The 17,673-nt window shown below is 43.1% G+C and overlaps 1 protein-coding gene across 6 annotated transcripts in view; it reads right to left on the bottom strand.

Moving 5' to 3' along the window:
• Positions 1-17,673, bottom strand: part of EPG5 (ectopic P-granules autophagy protein 5 homolog) — an 80,836-nt gene that overhangs the window by 28,023 nt on the left and 35,140 nt on the right. For all 6 annotated transcript variants that reach the window (XR_004001056.1, XR_004001057.1, XM_030567846.1 and 3 more), the window contains exons 20-28: positions 17,376-17,486; positions 16,532-16,651; positions 15,053-15,219; positions 14,615-14,842; positions 11,183-11,306; positions 10,005-10,149; positions 6,715-6,886; positions 2,945-3,107; positions 1,496-1,638 (exon numbers count right to left, since the gene is read on the bottom strand). Coding sequence is in view for 4 of the 6 variants with exons in the window: in XM_030567846.1 (XP_030423706.1) it covers positions 1,496-1,638; positions 2,945-3,107; positions 6,715-6,886; positions 10,005-10,149; positions 11,183-11,306; positions 14,615-14,842; positions 15,053-15,219; positions 16,532-16,651; positions 17,376-17,486 (1,373 nt within the window). In the remaining 2 variants the exon portion in view is untranslated. The remainder of the gene's footprint in view (positions 1-1,495; positions 1,639-2,944; positions 3,108-6,714; positions 6,887-10,004; positions 10,150-11,182; positions 11,307-14,614; positions 14,843-15,052; positions 15,220-16,531; positions 16,652-17,375; positions 17,487-17,673) is intronic.

The following is a 17,673-nucleotide window of genomic DNA, read 5'->3' as shown; positions in this document are numbered from 1 at the left end:
TGCAGAAAGGGATCTGGGGGTCATAGTGGACCAAAAGCTAAATATGAGTCAACAGTGTAACGCTGTTGCAAAAAAAGCAAACATCATTCTGAGATGTATTAGCAGAAGTGTTGTGAACAAGACATGAGAGATAATTCTTCCACCCAACTCCAGGCTGATTAGGCCTGAACTGAAGTATTATGTCCAGTTCTGGACATCACATTTCTGGAAGGATGTGGACAAACTGGAGAGAGTCCAGAGAAGAGCAACTAAAATGATTAAAGGTCTAGAAAACATGACCTAGGAGGGAAAATTTTAAAAATTGGGTTTGTTTAGTCTGGAAAAGAGAAGACCGAAAGGGGACACGATAACAGTTTTCAAGTATGTAAAAAGGTCACTACAAGGAAGAGGAAGAAAAATTGTTTTTCTTAACCTCTGAGGATAGGACAAGAAGCAATGGGCTTAAATTGCAGCAAGGGCAGTTTAGGTTGGACATTAGGAAAAACTTCACTGTCAGGGTGGTTAAGCACTGGAATAAATTGCCTAGGGAGGTTGTGGAATCTCTATCGCTGGAGATTTTAAAGAGTGGGTTAGACAAACACCTGTCAGGGATGGTCCAGATAATTAGTCCTGCCACGAGTGCAGGGAACTGGACTAGATGACCTTTCGAGGTCCCTTCCAGTTCTATAATACAAGCCAAAAGTTGGAACTTGAAGCCAGACAAGTTCAGACCAGAAATAAGGTGTCAATTTTTAAACAGCGAGAGTGATTACCCCCTGAAACAAATTTAGCCATGGTCATGGTAGATTCTCCATCACTGGCCATTTTTAAATCAAGACTGGATCTTTTTCTAAAGGATCTGCTCTAGGAATTATTTTGGGAAAGTTCTATGGCATGTGTTATAGAGGAGGTCAGACAAGATGAATACAACGGTCCCCTCTGGCCTGGGAATCTATTTTTGTGAACCATCAACAGAATTGTTTACCGAGTTCCAATCAGTTACACCTTGGCAAACTCTGAATCGTAGCTCTGACCATCAAGGAACTATTGAGTGCATTGGGGAAAGTCCATAAACATTGACATTATAAACACCTATTTTCAGTTTATGGTGGATCTAAATGCTGTAAATTTTTGCTGTGGCCTGATATTTAGGATATGATGTCACTGCACAAAGAAAATGTTGTCATTTGCTTCTGCAAATGAGTTCGAAAGCAATCATTATACTAGTGCAGAGTACAATAAATAAAAGTGTAACATGCAAAACACTATGAGATAAGATAGCCTGGATAAGAAGAGACTACTATTGTTGTCGAAAGACAGAGTTACGCCTTTTGTTCGTGTGGTAGAGGTCTGTGTTATGAATCAGTAAGTTTGAGGGTTCAAATCCTACCCATGACTCATACCGGTGGGCATTACAAAAACATGAAAATAGATTTTGCCTTTTCTCTTGGCTGTACAGAAAGTCAAATTCTCATTGTAAAACACTACCATATATAGCAGCAATTGCGTCACTTACGTTATAAAGTTTTCCACATGCACAGCTGCTTCCACAATGCTCAGAAAAGGCGGCTTTGTGGCTTCTGCTTGTAGCAGTTTTACTTCTTTACGCAGAGTGTGAAGCTGCTGGCTTATTGCTTCATTTTTATGCTTCCCTTCAAACTAAGGGAGATAGAGCCAGTTAACTATAATTTGAGAACCTTTACGAGACAAGTTTTTCTAAAATTCTCCCTCCTCTCACAACAAAAATGAAAAGAAACTGGAACCCAACAGCAAGGTCCTGAAGAGAGAGGATTTCCTGATTTTGGGCACAGAGCATGTCTCGATCCTGTGGAATGTACTGCGTAAGCACACACATCTTGATCATTTTCATAGTTAATGATCACATAGTAACAAAATTTATGCTCCTCTATTTAGTATTTTTAAATACATATAACCAAATGGATAAAACTTAAACCAGGGGTTCTCAAACTGGGGGTCGGGAACCCTCGGAGGGGGTTACAAGGTTATTACATGGGGGTGGGTCACGAGCTGTCAGCCTCCACCCCAAACTCCGATTCACCTCCAGCAATTAGAATAGTGTTAAATATTTTTTAAAAGTGTTTTTAATTTATATGGGGGGTGGTACTCAGAGGCTTGCTGTGTGAAAGGGGTCACCAGTGCGAAAGTTTGAGAACCACTGACCTAAACAAGTAGATAGACTAAAACTCAGTCTACACAACCAGTGAGGTATTCTATAAGCATCCCATTTTGGTTCCGTTATTCCCATCAACAAACATATTTGCCGAGTGTCTTTCACCAAAATAATTTAATAAGATTAAATATAAACTTTACATAGGGACCATTTCTTTAGTTGAGGAAATGCATCCACCTCTAGAGTGAAATGCAACAGCTGTACAACAGTGCACATCCTGCACTACCCCAAGCACAAGAACTCTCAACTTGGTGGTTTCAGTATACAAATTCAATGATCTAAAAGCATGGACCTAGAGCGAGGTCCCCAAAGTGTGGGGAGTGCCCCACTATGGGGGTTCGGAGGAACACCCAGAGAGGTACGGTGGGGACCTCCTCGCCTCCAGCTCTGCACTGGCCCCATCCCCAGCCTTGGCATGGCTCCACTGATGGCCCCACATCAGCTCCCAGCCTTGCTACTGGCCGCGGCTCCGTTCCCAGCCCAGGGCCAAGGCTGGGGGCAAAGCCAGAAGCGGAGCCGCACCTCACTGCAGGTGCAGATCGCAGACCAGCTGAGACTCCACCCCCCAAGCCTCGGCTCTAGCTCCGCCCCCAGCCTTGGCCCTAGCTCCGCCCTCAGCCCCACTCTCAGCCCTAGCTCCCCCCCGCAGCCTCAGCCTCTTTGCCTGTCTTCATCCCTCTGCCCCAAGCTGCGGCCCCATTGGCTCTGGGGGAGGCGCAACCCTCAAAGGTTTGGGGACCGCTGAGCTAGGGGTTGTGAAATTAGATTTCTAACCTGGACCGTCACAAGAGCTGCTCCCTGACAGCTTTTATTTGAAGTACCCGGACACTTCAGCTCAAGGGTAATCTGTTCTTCCCTGTTGATATAGAGTTTGGGCATGGTGTCCAATATTTCACTGTCAAGCGCAACCTGCTGGGTCTCCCGGCGAGCCGCAGTTCTGCGAAATATAGACAAGACAAAACCTTTAGCACAGAGCTGGGCACTGGACACTTTAATAGCAAGAATTACCAAGACTGCAGGATTACGGGTTTTACAAGGAAACAGGTTGTTAACTATAGTTCTAGATAGAAAATAATTCAAACTTCAGGCAGTACAGAAGTTTAATAAATGAAAAACAGAATGAATAAAAACAGATGTACATTTCACAAGCAGCAATTCATAACAATGGGGAAGTAACTTCACCGGGAGGATCAGAAACTACTCAAAGATAGCACCTGAAAAAAGAGCCTGGGACAATCAAGCAGGAAATTAATTAGGCCACATATTGTAACTAGATATAAATAGCCTTTAAATAGAAAGGCTGGATGGTTCAGTTAACACACCGAAGCCCACTGAGAGTTATTGCTAAAAAAAAAAAAAAAAAAAAACTCTTTCAGGATTTGTTCTGTATTTCAAGCAGTTTGATGCATCTCTTCTCAATTATCATGCCAACTCTTTGAAAGGGTTTAGAGACTCCAGTGACAGAAGGGACCATTGTGATCATCTAGGCAGACCTACTGCATAACCCAGGCCATAGAACTTCGCCCAAAATAATTCCTAGGGCAGATCTTTTTGAAAAACACCAATCTCGGTTTAAAAATGGTCAGTGAGGGAGAATCCACCACGGCCTTGGTAAATTGTGCTAATGGTTATTTACTCTCACTTCAAAATCTAACTTCCAGTCTGAATTTGTCTAACTCCAACTTCCAGCCATTGGGAAAATGTTATATCTTTGTTTGCTAGATTGAAGAGCCCATTATTAAATATTTATTCCCTATACAGACTAATCAAATCACCTTTAATTTTCTCTTTATTAAGTTAAATAGATTAAACTCTTTGAGTCTACCACTGTGGCATGTTTTCTAATCCTTTAATCATTCTCATGGCTCTTCTCTGAATCCCCTCCAATTTATCAACATCTTTCTTGAATTATAGGCTCCAAAACAGGAAACCATATTCCATCAACCATCACACCAGTGCCAAAAACAAAGGTAAAATAACCACTCTACTCCTATTCGAGATTCCCCTCTTTATGCATCTCAGGATTGCATTAGCTCCATTGGCCACAGTGTCACACCGGAAGATCATATTCAGCTAATTATCTACCACAACATCCAAAAATTTTCCAGAGTCACTGCTTTCCAGGATACAGTCCCATTCTCCTGCAAATATGGCCTACATTCTGTTGTTCCCAAATGTACACATTTACATTTAGCCATACCAGAACACATATGGATTAGGCCTTAACTGGAGTATTGTGTCCAGTTCTGGGCACCACATTTCAGGACAGATGTGGACAAACTGGAGACAGTCCAGAGAAGAGCAACATAAATGATTAAAACATGACCTAGGAGGGAAGATTGAAAAAATGGGGTTTGTTCAGTTTGGAAAAGAAAAGACTGAGAGGGGACATGATAACAGTTTTCAAGTACATAAAAGGTTGTTACAAGGAGGGAGAAAAATTATTGTTCTTAGCCTCTGAGGATGGGACAAGAAGCAATGAGGTTGAATTGCAGCAAGGGCAGTTTAGGTTGGACATTAGGAAAAACTTACTGTCAGGGTGGTTAAGCACTGGAATAAATTGCCTAGCGAGGTTGTGGAATCTCTATCATTGAGGATTTTTAAGAGCAGGTTAGACAAACACCTGTCAGGGATGGTCTAGAAAATATTTAGTCTTCCCTTGAGTGCAGGGGACTGGACTAGATGATCTCTCGAGGTCCCTTCCAGTTCTATGATTCTATAATTGTTTGTCTGCACCCACTTAACCAAGTGATCCAGATAGCTCTGTGCCAGTGACTTGTTGTCTTCATTATTTACCAATTCCCCAATTTCTGTGCTCTCTGCAAACTATCAGTGATGATTTTATATTTTCTTCTAGGTCATTGATAAAAATGTTAAATAGCGTAGGGCCAAGAACCAATCCCCAGGGGACCCCACCAGAAACACATCTGCTTGAGGATGATTCCCCATTTAGAAATACAATTTAATGTGTGTCTTGTAATTTTATATCATTCTAATTATTTTAAATTAAAATGTCATGCAGTACAAAGTCAAATGCCTTCGAGAAGTCCAAGTTTATTAGACAGGATCCAGTGTCCATAAACCCATGTGGATTAGCAATTTTGTTTTTGATTAATAAAGTCGCATATCAGCTGCTCCATTATCCTGCCCAGGATCGATGTCAGACTGACAGGACTATAACTACCCTAGCCGTTGTGTTTGTCCTTTTTTTAAAATGGTCACAACCTTCTGGAACTTCCTTGCTGCTCTAAGACTTATTGAAAATCAACATAAAGGTCCAGCCAGTTCCCTTAAAATTACTGGATGCAAATTATCTGGACCTGCTGATTTTAAAATGTCTAACTTTAGTAGCTTCTGTTTAACATCCTCCAGGGATACTAGTGAAATGAACAAGTGTTATCACCATATGATCAGACTGCATCTGTTTTTTTCCCCAAATACAGAATAGAAATATTTAGTGAACACTTTTGCCTTTTCTTCATTATTATTGATAATTCTACTATTTCCATTTATTAATGGACCAATACCATTGCCAGGATTCTTTGTTCCTAATAAATTTTAAACATTCCTTCCTATTAAACTTAACTCTGCTAGCCAGAGAATTCTTTTTGTGGTCCTTTGTCATAGTTCTCTTTGTAGTTTTTTGCTTCCCATATAATTGTCTACAACTACTAACTTTATATTCATTACTATCAACCTCCAATTTCTCCTCTTTCTTTCTTTCTTTTTTAAATATTTGCTTTCACTTCCCCTTTAAACCAAGTTTTTTGTTTTGGGGCTGTGGGTTGTTTTTTGTTTTTTTTTTTTACCCAATATGGCCTCCTTCCTCAGTTGTAAGATTGTGGCTTTTTGGTTGTCTAGTAAAGTGTTCTTAAATGATTTCACAATTACTATTCATATTTTTCTGATTAAATTATTCTTCTCAGCTGATCTGGCTTAATTGTTTTCAACTTTGTGAAACTCGCTCTATTAGTGCAATAAGTATATTTATTTATTCTGCTTGCACCTTATGAACGTGATCAAGTCAAGATTTTTTCTTAATGGCTAAAAAAGGTAATTTTTTTAAACTATTCATTTATCAGTTTTTTTAAAACTAAGTTCTTCAGCTGCATTTTGCTATAAGAATGGTGACAGAATAGTCTGTATAAAAACAACGTATGAAGTACCATCACTTGAGGCCAGATTTTCCTTTTGCCGGCTCTATTGCAAGAAATGGCCACAGCAGGATGACCTGTGTAAAAGGATTAGTTAACTAATTACTAACTATAACAATCTAGAGTAGGACTAGGTTATATCTTAATTAGAATGAGGTGAATGTTCCACTCTTTTCCAGGGAACAGAGTAAATCCTAGTGGTTAGTTCTGGTCCTAAATTTGTTAAATCATCAATTAAATGATGCAATCTACAAGAAAAACACAAAATAGGTCAGTAACAGTGAATCAAATTCCGTTATTTCTAATCATGTTAACGATACAGACAAGAAGGCTGCTTCAGAAGTCATCTGAGCATACCAGCAGAGCAGAAAAAACATAGCTAAATCTTACTTGGCATGTTGCTGCAAGTTGTTAAGATCCATGCGCACAAGCTGTGTTGCTTCCTTCTGACTTACTAGACTGGCAGAGGAAACAACAGGCACAGGAGGTTTCACTGGTTGAAGGGGAAGAGGGGGTTTGGGTGCTTCATACTTCTTCAAATTACTCAGTATTCTCTCCTTGGCTAGAAAGGAAAGGAGGGGCATTTCTTGTCACTCAAAGAAAAACATGTAGGATATAATCTGACCATATAAATAATTTGATTACTACTGGTTGTGACGCTGACAGACCAGCTCAAATCAAAGCTGTGGGCCAATTCACTTGTGTGTGAATAGCAAAGAAATGTAAGTGGGCTAGCAGGCATAAGCCAATTCACTTGTTAGAACTAAGGGGAAAATTATCATATTACATTTACATGGCATATACCCTGGTAATTACATTTACACCAAATTTATGTGTTGGTTGCTATTGTCTGACATTATGTATATCCTTGTACTTAGTTAACCCTAGATCAAAATTATGTATTAATGCCAAGATGAGGAGATGGTTGATGTGTAAATTTCATGAAAACTAATGAAAGATTGTTTGGACTGCTATAACTAAATGCATTGTGTATATCTCTAACTGGACTATTCATCAAACAGGACTGGAGCCTTGGAACTGTAAATGAAGAAGCACACTAACTTCAAAGTATGGGTCATTGTGTTCAGCAATGGGAAATCCACAGACCCAGTCTGCATTTAGTCAACAAGGAAAAGCCCAAGCTGTGATGGAGACACTGGCCAGATTGTTTTCTGGAGAAAACAGCTATAAGAAAAGATCCAGGGGAATGATCATGAATCTCCGAACTGTTCTGGATTCCAGCAGGATGGAATACTGAACAAGCTGACAGAGATTTACCCTGGGTGACCCTGAAAAGACATTTACAAAACTAGCAGATTACTACATCTCTCCTATCATTTTTGGACTTACAAACTTGGACTCACCTGTTAATGTATTTTAGTTGCTTTAACCTCTCTAACTCTCACTTCTTTTTCTTAACTAATAACTCAGCCTCCTTGTGTGCATGATGTGTATGCATTATGATATAGTCTTTAATTATATGACCACATACTATTTTCTCCCTAAGACCTCTGCCTCATTCACTGCACAAAATGGATGATGCTCAATTAAATATTGTTTTCCCCCCTCATTGTTCAGTGTGCGGCTTCAGTCCTTTTTTACTGCACACTATTCAAACCCTGCTTTAAAAACAGAGTAGTTTCCTGAAGGGCTTTTCTATGGTGCTCATTACTACAGTATAGGAGCACCTGTCAAACATTAATGTCTTTATTATCACAACACTGAGATGAGGGGGTATTTTTTATCCCCATTTTACCAATAGGGAACTGAGGTCGAGAGATTAAGATCAAAAGTGTCCACTAATTTTGGATGCCCAATTTGAGACACCCGTGCTCTGATTTTTCAGAGTACTTAGTAATATATAGTACTTGACACTTTTAGAGCACAACTCCCTTTGGCTTCAGGTTCAGCTCAGATTGCTCACACTTGTGCAAATCAGACCCCAAGGTCTCAAGTAAGACCCCCAGAAAACAAAGACATACAATTATTGGCTACCTGCAAGAAGTCTGATTTAAATGACCTGAGTAGCATCACACAGGAGCTCTTGGCACAGGCAGGGATAGAATCCAGCTTTCCAGGGAAGGTATTCAGCCACCTTTACCATGAGCCCATTGTGACAGATGCAACACCTACTTTGGAGTAGGGACACTTCAAAAGACTAGTACACTATCGTGTCTGGCACATAGAACCATAGATTCACAGAACACTGGGGAATTACAGACCAATCAACTTAATGTCAGTACCTGGAAAGATAATGAACCAAATAATTAAGCAAATTGCGAACACCTAGAAGATAATAAGGTGATAAGTAAAAGTCAGAATGGATTTTCAAGAACAAATCATGTCAAACCAACCTAATGGCTTTCTTTAATTGGGTAACAAGCCTTGTGGATGGGAGGAAGCGGTAGATGTGGTATATCATGACTTTAGTAAGGCTTTTGATACAGTCTCACATGACTTCTCATAACTAGGGAAAAAACAGCAAAGAATCCTGTGGCACCTTATAGACTAACAGACGTTTTGGAGCATGAGCTTTCGTGGGTGAATACCCACTTCGTCAGATGCATGTAGTGGAAATTTCCAGGGGCAGGTATATATATATATATATGCAGGCAAGCTAGAGATAATGAGGTAGTTCAATCAGGGAGGATGAGGCCCTGTTCTAGCAGTTGAGGTGTGAAAACCAAGGGAGGAGAAATTGGTTTTGTAATTGGCAAGCCATTCACAGTCTTTGTTTAATCCTGAGCTGATGGGTGTCAAATTTGCAGATGAACTGAAGCTCAGCAGTTTTTCTTTGAAGTCTGGTCCTGAAGTTTTTTTGCTGCAGGATGGCCACCTTAAGGTCTGCTATAGTGTGGCCAGGGAGGTTGAAGTGTTCTCCTACAGGTTTTTGTATATTGCCATTCCTAATATCTGATTTGTGTCCATTTATCCTTTTCCGTAGCGACTGTCCAGTTTGGCCGATGTACATAGCAGAGGGGCATTGCTGGCATATGATAGCGTATATTATATTGGTGGAGGTGCAAGTGAATGAACCGGTGATGGTGTGGCTCATCTGGTTAGGTCCTGTGATGGTGTCGCTGGTGTAGATGTGTGGGCAGAGTTGGCATCGAGGTTTGTTGCATGGATTGGTTCCTGAGCTAGAGTTACTACGGTGCGGTGTGCAGTTACTGGTGAGAATATGTTTCAGGTTGGCAGGTTGCCTGTGGGCAAGGACTGGCCTGCCACCCAAGGCCTGTGAAAGTGTGGGATCATTGTCCAGGATGGGTTGTAGATCCCTGACGATGCATTGGAGAGGTTTTAGCTGGGGACTGTATGTGATGGCCAGTGGAGTCCTGTTGGTTTCTTTCTTGGGTTTGTCTTGCAGTAGGAGGCTTCTGGGTACACGTCTGGCTCTGTTGATCTGTTTCCTTATTTCCTCATGCGGGTATTGTAGTTTTAAGAATGCTTGGTGGAGATTTTGTAGGTGTTGGTCTCTGTCTGAGGGGTTACAGCAATACCCGCACGAGGAAATAAGGAAACAGATCAACAGAATATATGAACTTCATTAACCCACTGGTTATGATAAACACCGTGTTCCCAAAGCAGCCTACTGCTAAAATGAGCTTTTTTCACAACAGTCCTAAATGTACACTCGTTGCTTCTGCAATAGCTTGAACAATGTCGTGTTTGTGGCTTACCTGACAAAGGGTTAGTGAAATCTGTCTGCACTGATAAAGTGCTAGGGGTTGCATGGGATTCAAGTTTGACTTGGAGCCAAAGATTTAGAGCTTCCTGAAATTCATGCTGTATGCGTTCAATATTGACATATTCCATCCACAAATCCTATGGCATGAGAGAAAGCTCAAATTACTACAGGGCACTTTGCACAGCTGACAACGTACAATATACAGTGCACCCATCTCCACATACAGTACCAGGGACACTGTACAATCACTGAGCAGAAACCAAGCCCAATACTTTAAAGAAAAACTTTTCCCAGAAAAACTGAGCTCCCAAAAGAAAAAAGTTGAAGCAAAGCAGCAGCTAGAGATAAACCTATCTAGGCACTCATGACTATCATGGAAGGAATCTAACAGATAGGCTCTGGGAGGAACTTCTATAAATGAGTTCCCTGAGCTTAAAGGGCTCCATTCCAAGCCCAGTTCAAACTGAACCCCAAGACAGTAGGGCAAGCACAACTCAAACAAACAACTGCTTGCAAGAAATGGAGAGGAAGCTGCAGTTCCTTAAGTATCAAGGGCATAAGCTACTGAAATCAGGTAAAAAAGGGCTGTATTTCCCAGACTTTATCCATACCCAAAAGGAACGGGGGTGGGGGGAACACACAACTCCAGCTACAAGGAATAACTTTCAAGGGTTTGCCTGATCAAAGAGCCCTCAACAAATAGGCGAACGCAAGGTTTCACATGCACAGAGTACAAAATAATGTAAGCATCCCTCTGGCTCATTTTTGCTTGATCACAAAATAATACATAATATTTCAGTGAAAGCAGGTCTGAGGCTCAAGTGTTTTATTTACTGTTTAAAATCCAGTTCTGGACTGCCCTCAAGGCCATTTGAAAAAGCATAAGTAGGTGCAGAATAAGAGCTATGTTCCTGTTGTAGCATGCAAGAACTCTGGGCCTGAGCTCTGGCCCACATACGGAGGGAGGCTGTTTGGGTCAGGAGTGTAAGAAAAAGTCCACTCGTGCTGGAAAGCCTCAGCTTGCAGAATGGACTATGCTGCAGACTAGAAGAGCATAAGGTGCACCACAATTTAAGAAGTTACTAAGTGTCTCTTAACCAGTGAACTGAATTTTGGATCACAAATCAACCCAGTCCTGTTCTGTCAGTGATACTGAAGTCTCTGTTTCACCTGCTGATTTTGCATGATATTAGCAAGTCTGTACACATCATATTGCTTCGGTAAAGATGGAATGTATGTATCTCCTTTCTGAAAGCTCTCTTCCTCCAGCCACAGAACAAACACATTAAAAAGCCTAAAAGAGAAAAACATGGGGAGAGAGGGAAAGAAAAAAAGTTAGATGTCTACAGTGTGTGTATTTTCTTCCTTAATGGCACATGAACCAACACACACACACACACACACACACACACACACACACACACACAGTGTGTTCACAGCAGCTCGTGAAGACCACTGTTCTGATCAAGACTAACGACTGAAATGGGAACCTCTGGAGCTAAAAAGAATGAGTCTTTTCAACTTGAGCTAAAGAACCAGGCTCAGTAACTGGGGGATGTAACCAACTAATATCCTTTACACATTTAAGACAAAGAGGGATACAAACCGACTGGCGGGTTACATCAGAGCCCGGCTCAATGGCCCTGTTATATTCCAGTGTGGAACATAGTCTGTCAGCCTAGATTGAAGTATGGGATAGCAGGAGGAAAGAGCTTTGGAGAGTTAATTTTCAAGGATTAGAGGGGTCCCTGAAGGAGGACGGGAATGGGGGGGGGGGAAACAGGGTAGAAAGTAACTGAAGGGTGTAACCCTGCACCATCGTATTAAGGACCCACCAGTCCGATGTTATAGACACCCACGCAGGGAGGAAGGAAGAAAGGCAGTTGGCAAACAGAGGGGAGGAAGGATCCGGGGAACAGTCCGGTAGGTCACGCTCGGGCGTACCCTCAGAATGGGAGCTTGCCCATCTGCTTACTGTGGGTCGAGCGGAACTAGGATGTAGATCGGGGCTGATGGCCAGGGCACCTCTTGCAGTCACTGGATCTTCTGTGGTGAGGCTCCTAGTGAGGGTGGTTCCCCTAGCTCCAAGACTGCTGCGGCTTAAACCACTTGTGGGCAGGGCCAGGGACGTACAGGTCCAGCGTTTTTATGGTCATGCAGGAATCTTTCAGGCCATGGAGTTTAATGTCTGTCTCTTCTGCGAACAAGGCATGCCCATCAAAAGGGAGGTCGTGCATCAGCAGGATGGGGCTGTTGAGTGGCTCTGACCTGATTGGTTCCAGTCGCTCCTCTCAGAGTTGGATATGGCTGACCTCGACGAGTATCTGGATCGGGCTCTCGGCGACCGGCAGCTTTGGGCAGATCTGCAATGGCCCTGAGCTGGTGATCTACGCCTCACACTTAATGAGCGAGACCGGGATATGGAGCGGGACCGGGAATAAGAGGGGGCCTGGCATTGTGAAGATGAAGCTGCACGCGGTGATGCCGCCTGGGGGATTGGCGACAGTCCAGATAACAGTATCGTTGGTCCCTCGACCTGTCCCTGGAGCAGTACCAGTGCCGCAGAGATTTCAGACGTCAACTCCAAAACTCCTGCTGGGGGGCGCATGCCTCCAGAGGTCTGCGCCTGGTTACCAGTGAGCTGCACCTTGAGCCTCTCTGCCCTTGTCCAAGCTCCAGAGACTGGATGGGGCTAAGAAGCTTCTGCCTATCACGGTCAGAAGCGTGTCGGCTGCAAGAGGGCGATCATTGGCGGAATGTGCCCTGCCATGGGGAGCGCTGCTGGAAAGGTGGAGACTACGATGATGCCAGTGCAGGTTTACCCCAGGACCAGGACCCTGCAGGGGCCGTAGTGGGAGGCACCAGGAGGGACATAATGTCTTGCGCTGCTTGCAGGACCTCTGGCATGGACAGCACCTGGAGCTGATGAGGACCTCCGCCGCTAGACTTGTGCTTTCCCTTGTGGGAAGCTGGAGACCTCCTTCGCCCCATCTTCTTGGGCTTCTTGGCTAGAGCCACGGAAGGAGACCGGTGCCAGCTCGTAGACGGTACCCGGGGGGTGCTGTGCATTGAGGTCATGGTGCTCAGCGCCGAATCAGAGTGCTGCTCCAACACTGGGGTAAGGGCAGACTCCATCAGGAGCACCTTCAAACAAATGTCATGCTCCTCTTTGTCCTGGGCTTAAAGGACTTGCAGATTTTGCACTTATCACTAATGTGACATTCGCCCAAGCACCATAAACTACAGTAACTCCTTGCTTAATGTTGTAGTTATGTTCCTGAAAAATGCTACTTTAAGTGAAATGATGTTAAGGGAATTCAATTTCCCATAAGAATTAATGTAAATAGGGGGGTTAGGTTTCAAGGAAATTTTTTTTGCCAGACAAAATAAGACTATAGACAGACAGACAGACAGACTCACACACACACACACACACACACACACACACACACACACACAAAATAAGTTTTAACCAAACAATTTAATACTGTACACAGCAATGATAGTTGTGACGCTTGGTTGAGGTGGAGGAGTCAGAGGGTGGGATATTTCCCAGGGAATGCCTTACTGCTAAATGATGAACTAGCCCTCGGCTGAGCTCCCAGCAAGAGCCCTCCATCCTGAGAACCTGTGGTGTCTCCCCGCTGCTCTGTGGAGACAGGGTAAGCGGGGGGCAGGAGCACAGGGGAGAAGGACACCCTGACATTAGCACCCTTCTTTCCCCCCGGCACAGCAAGCAGGAGGCTCCCGGGAGCAGCTCCAAGGCAGAGGGTGGGAACGGCACATGGCGGTGGGCTGGAGGGACAGCTGAACTGCTGGCAATCGATAGCCTGCTGGGCGGCTGCCGCACAGGGAACTTAGGAGAGCAGGGAGCTGATAGCGGGGCTGCCGGTCCACCCTGGTTCCAAGCCCCCACCAACTAGCTCCAACGGGCTGCTCTTTCTGCAAGCAGTGGACAAAGCACGTAGCTGCCAAACATTATAAGGGAGCATTGCGCAACTTTAAAAGAGCATGATCTCTAACTGATCAGCAAGGTAACAACAAAACAACATTAACCGGGACGACCTGAAGTGAGGAGTTACTGTATTATGTGGCTTGCTAATGGGCTTGGCCTTTTACAGCGATCATGGGGTTTAAAGCCTGAGGACCGGGGCATGCCCCATCCCGAGGCAAAGTCCCTTTAGGGACCTACTAAGTCTCTAACTTAACAAATCGGTTGAACTAAACTAGAGGGAAATATATTCAATAAAATTTGCAAGAGGCAAATGAGTTTGAACGAACGAAAAGCAACAGCTCTAGCCAAAGCAGTACCAGTTCCATGCACCATCACTGGTGGCAAAGAGGAACTGAGGGTGGAGGTGCCCTATATGCCGTGGCATATGCACACCACTCCAGGCGGCGCCAGAGCCAGTCCCCTACAGATACTGCTGAGGGAAAAACTTCCGGCACTGGTACATGCGGCGAGCACACACACCTAAGTTGAACGGAGCAAATCACTCGATGAAGAATGTGTATGGTACATAGTAACAGTAGGATCTCAGCAAATGCTATAGCGAAATTAGCTGTGTCAACCATGACTGAAATGGGACGGGCTTTCTTTACCTGACAAGTTCTTTATGCAGTTCTGGTGAAGTCAGGTAATCTGGTGAGCAGCTCCCCTTTTGGGACAAGCCTTCACTGCCATCTGCAGCACTCTCTACTCTAAGCGCTTTACTAGCTGCATGGTGGAAGTCTGCTACCTCTGTCAAGCGTTGCTTCATTGCACTTAATAGGTTAACCTGAGCTGGACTCTGGAAAAATCTTCTTCCAATACAGCCATCTACAGGTAACCTTCAAAACAAAAGTCTTGTTGTTAATGTCAAATCAACATCTCTGCATCATAAACTGGTTTTTGCATCATGGAGACGACGGACACTAAATACTGCTCTCAGCTGAGCTCTTGGCACCATGGAAAAGGGGTACTTGGTAATCTCATTTATACTTGAAACACAAATGCCTGCCACTAATTATTTTAGAACCTTTAACGAACAATAAACTCACCCATACTGCGGCCCTGGTCGGTGAAGGTAAAGGAGGAAAAATTTTTGCCAGATGAGGGGCAGAAGGGGGTGATCTGCAGGGGTAACAAGGGCCTGATGAGCCCAACGGTAGATGATTAGTCTCTGGAGAGAAGGTACAATAGGCAGCTTCAGCTGGGCCTGGGCTTTCTGCAAAAGAAGTGGAGAACTTTTTTCAACAAGTGTTCTAGGAGGCCTATTTCCATGGCAGTTCCCTACATCAGACTAGGTTCTAATTTATTCCTACATCTTTAATTTTGATTAGCAGAGCAAGGATGGTTTGGGAAACTGTGAATAACCTACAGCTATTACATAGCAGTAACCCATGAAACAGTCACGCTTCTGCAGTAATGTTAAGGCCAAGGTGCCACACTCTCAGCTATAGGCCCAATCCGGTCCACTTGGTTTGCTATTAGAGGGTCATATTATACCTTCGACCTTCATGCAAACATACCGCTGGCAACAACAGAACTGCTGCAGACCAAAGGCCACAAAAGGGACATAGGATTTAATTCAAAGTGTAAGCTGATCTTCTCCACAGAACAAGTTTGATATTTCTGTATGTGAGCATACATCCCCATGCCATCCTGTAGACAGCAGCAGACCGTATATATTTTGTGAGGTCCAAGAAACCAACAGAGTACTAATTAATGTAACAAGTGCTGAGCACTTTCAATAGTGTTTTGCAAACGTAAGGACAGCTAGTACAGTGCAGCAGTACTGAATGGAAAGCTAACTTGTTCACTAAAAAGAAATTGCATCAGCTTTCCCAAAGATAGATGAGATGAAGACCAAGCAAAATGATACAGGTGCGTCCACCAAGCCCTGAATTCTACAAACATAAGAACACCTGTATCAGTTTCATATTAGCAATAAGCTTTTTTTAATCCAGGTCAATGTTTATGACCAATGGTTTAAGGCTCGCTCGGTAAAAAATTACATTTACGCTGCAATAGTTGAAGGAAGGAGGGTCCAGTGATTAGGGCACTAGCCTGGAACTCCACAGACATGAGTTCAATTCCCTGATTCGCCAGACTCCCTGTGTGAGCTTGGGTAAATCATTTAGTTGCTTTAATGCCTCAGTTTCCCTATTTGTACCAAGAGGATAATAGCATTGCTCTATCCTCACAGCACCCTTGTGAAATAAATACACTGAAGATTGAGAGGTGCTCAGATGCCATAGTAAATATGCTCTGTAAGTATTTCATATACAGATAGAAGAGTTACTATAAAAAACATTAAAAATAATAATGTATTAAACAATCAGGCCTTTGGCATGCTGGTTTTAAAATGTTAAACTAAAAAAAGAGGATGGAAAATCCTTTAAACCCTTTTATTTCCCTGTAAACCAAGCAAATAAGGTCTTATAGAGATACACTGGTGTCTGTGCAAGCAAAATTGCCAGGAATGGCTCAAAAGACGACTCAATTTTCCATGTATGAAAGGGTAACTGTTCTCTTGCCTTCAGAGCCTGATCAGGAGTTAAAGCGTTGATGACCAATTCACCCTCCACAACTCTGCGAAGTTGGGAATCTTCTTCAAATATGGACTCCATATTCAGAACCATCCATGAAAACCAAACCTGTAAGACACAGTGTATAGAAAATCTTGACTACAGAGGAAATCCTGTTTTCTAAATAATTTTTATAGATCCTTATCATGAAGTTTTGAAAGCATCATCACATGGAGCCAGGAAGTTTTATGAACAGATACCCTATTCCCCATGTATATGCAACCAAACTTTCTATTTCACTGCTGACCTATTAGAACCAGAAGAATCTTAGCTGACGAAGGGGTAAGATCTGTAGTTACCATTATCCATTCAGAGAACTCCAGATAAAATAACCAACCCATATATTTTATCATAGGAACTCCGCTCCCACACAACACATGCAAAAAAGATCTCTGCTTAGGGGCTTGTTACATGTTGCAGGCAGAGAGGAAGGTGACCAGAATTTAGAACATTTGTCAGACATGGCAGCCCAGTCTCTCACACTGAAGCCTACAAGGGATTATCTGGGGAGGATACACATTATGTAGTACTGACAGTCATGTTAAATGAGTTCTTGGGTACAGATTTAGGATTTAAATTGCCGACTTCCTCACGCCCAAAAACATCAGTTCAAAGGCCTGCGACATCTCCAGTCTGATAAGCCTGCAGTGCTCTCTCAGACTAGATTAGAATTTTATTTCATCCCAAGAGACCTTTTGCAATAAGGAAAACAAGGAATCACAAGAGTAGAAGACAACACTCAAACAGGTGTCATGGGAAAAACAGAGCACTTTTGAGTCACATAACTGCCTACCTGCGTGGAATTTGCATTGCCCTCGATGAAAGAAGGGGTCACATTTCCTGCCACAAGCCAGCTGACCAGTGAAGAGAGCAGACCTTTGTCACAGTGATAACCTAAGGCATTCTACATGGGAAGTTTGCATAAAACAAAGAATGAATGTGAGAGAGTGATGGGGAATTTACTTAGCTATGGAATTGTCTCTGTGCCTTTCTCCAGCCTGCCCCTTATGCGTGCAACCAACTCCCAATCCTGCTTCACAAAGCCATCACTGAAATGCCAGCTAAAAATCTCATTTTTTCCAAGAGGGTCA

This window comes from Gopherus evgoodei, chromosome 6, assembly GCF_007399415.2.
Source record: "Gopherus evgoodei ecotype Sinaloan lineage chromosome 6, rGopEvg1_v1.p, whole genome shotgun sequence".
Taxonomy (NCBI): Eukaryota; Metazoa; Chordata; order Testudines; family Testudinidae; genus Gopherus; species Gopherus evgoodei.
This window is presented reverse-complemented; position numbering and strand designations above follow the sequence as displayed.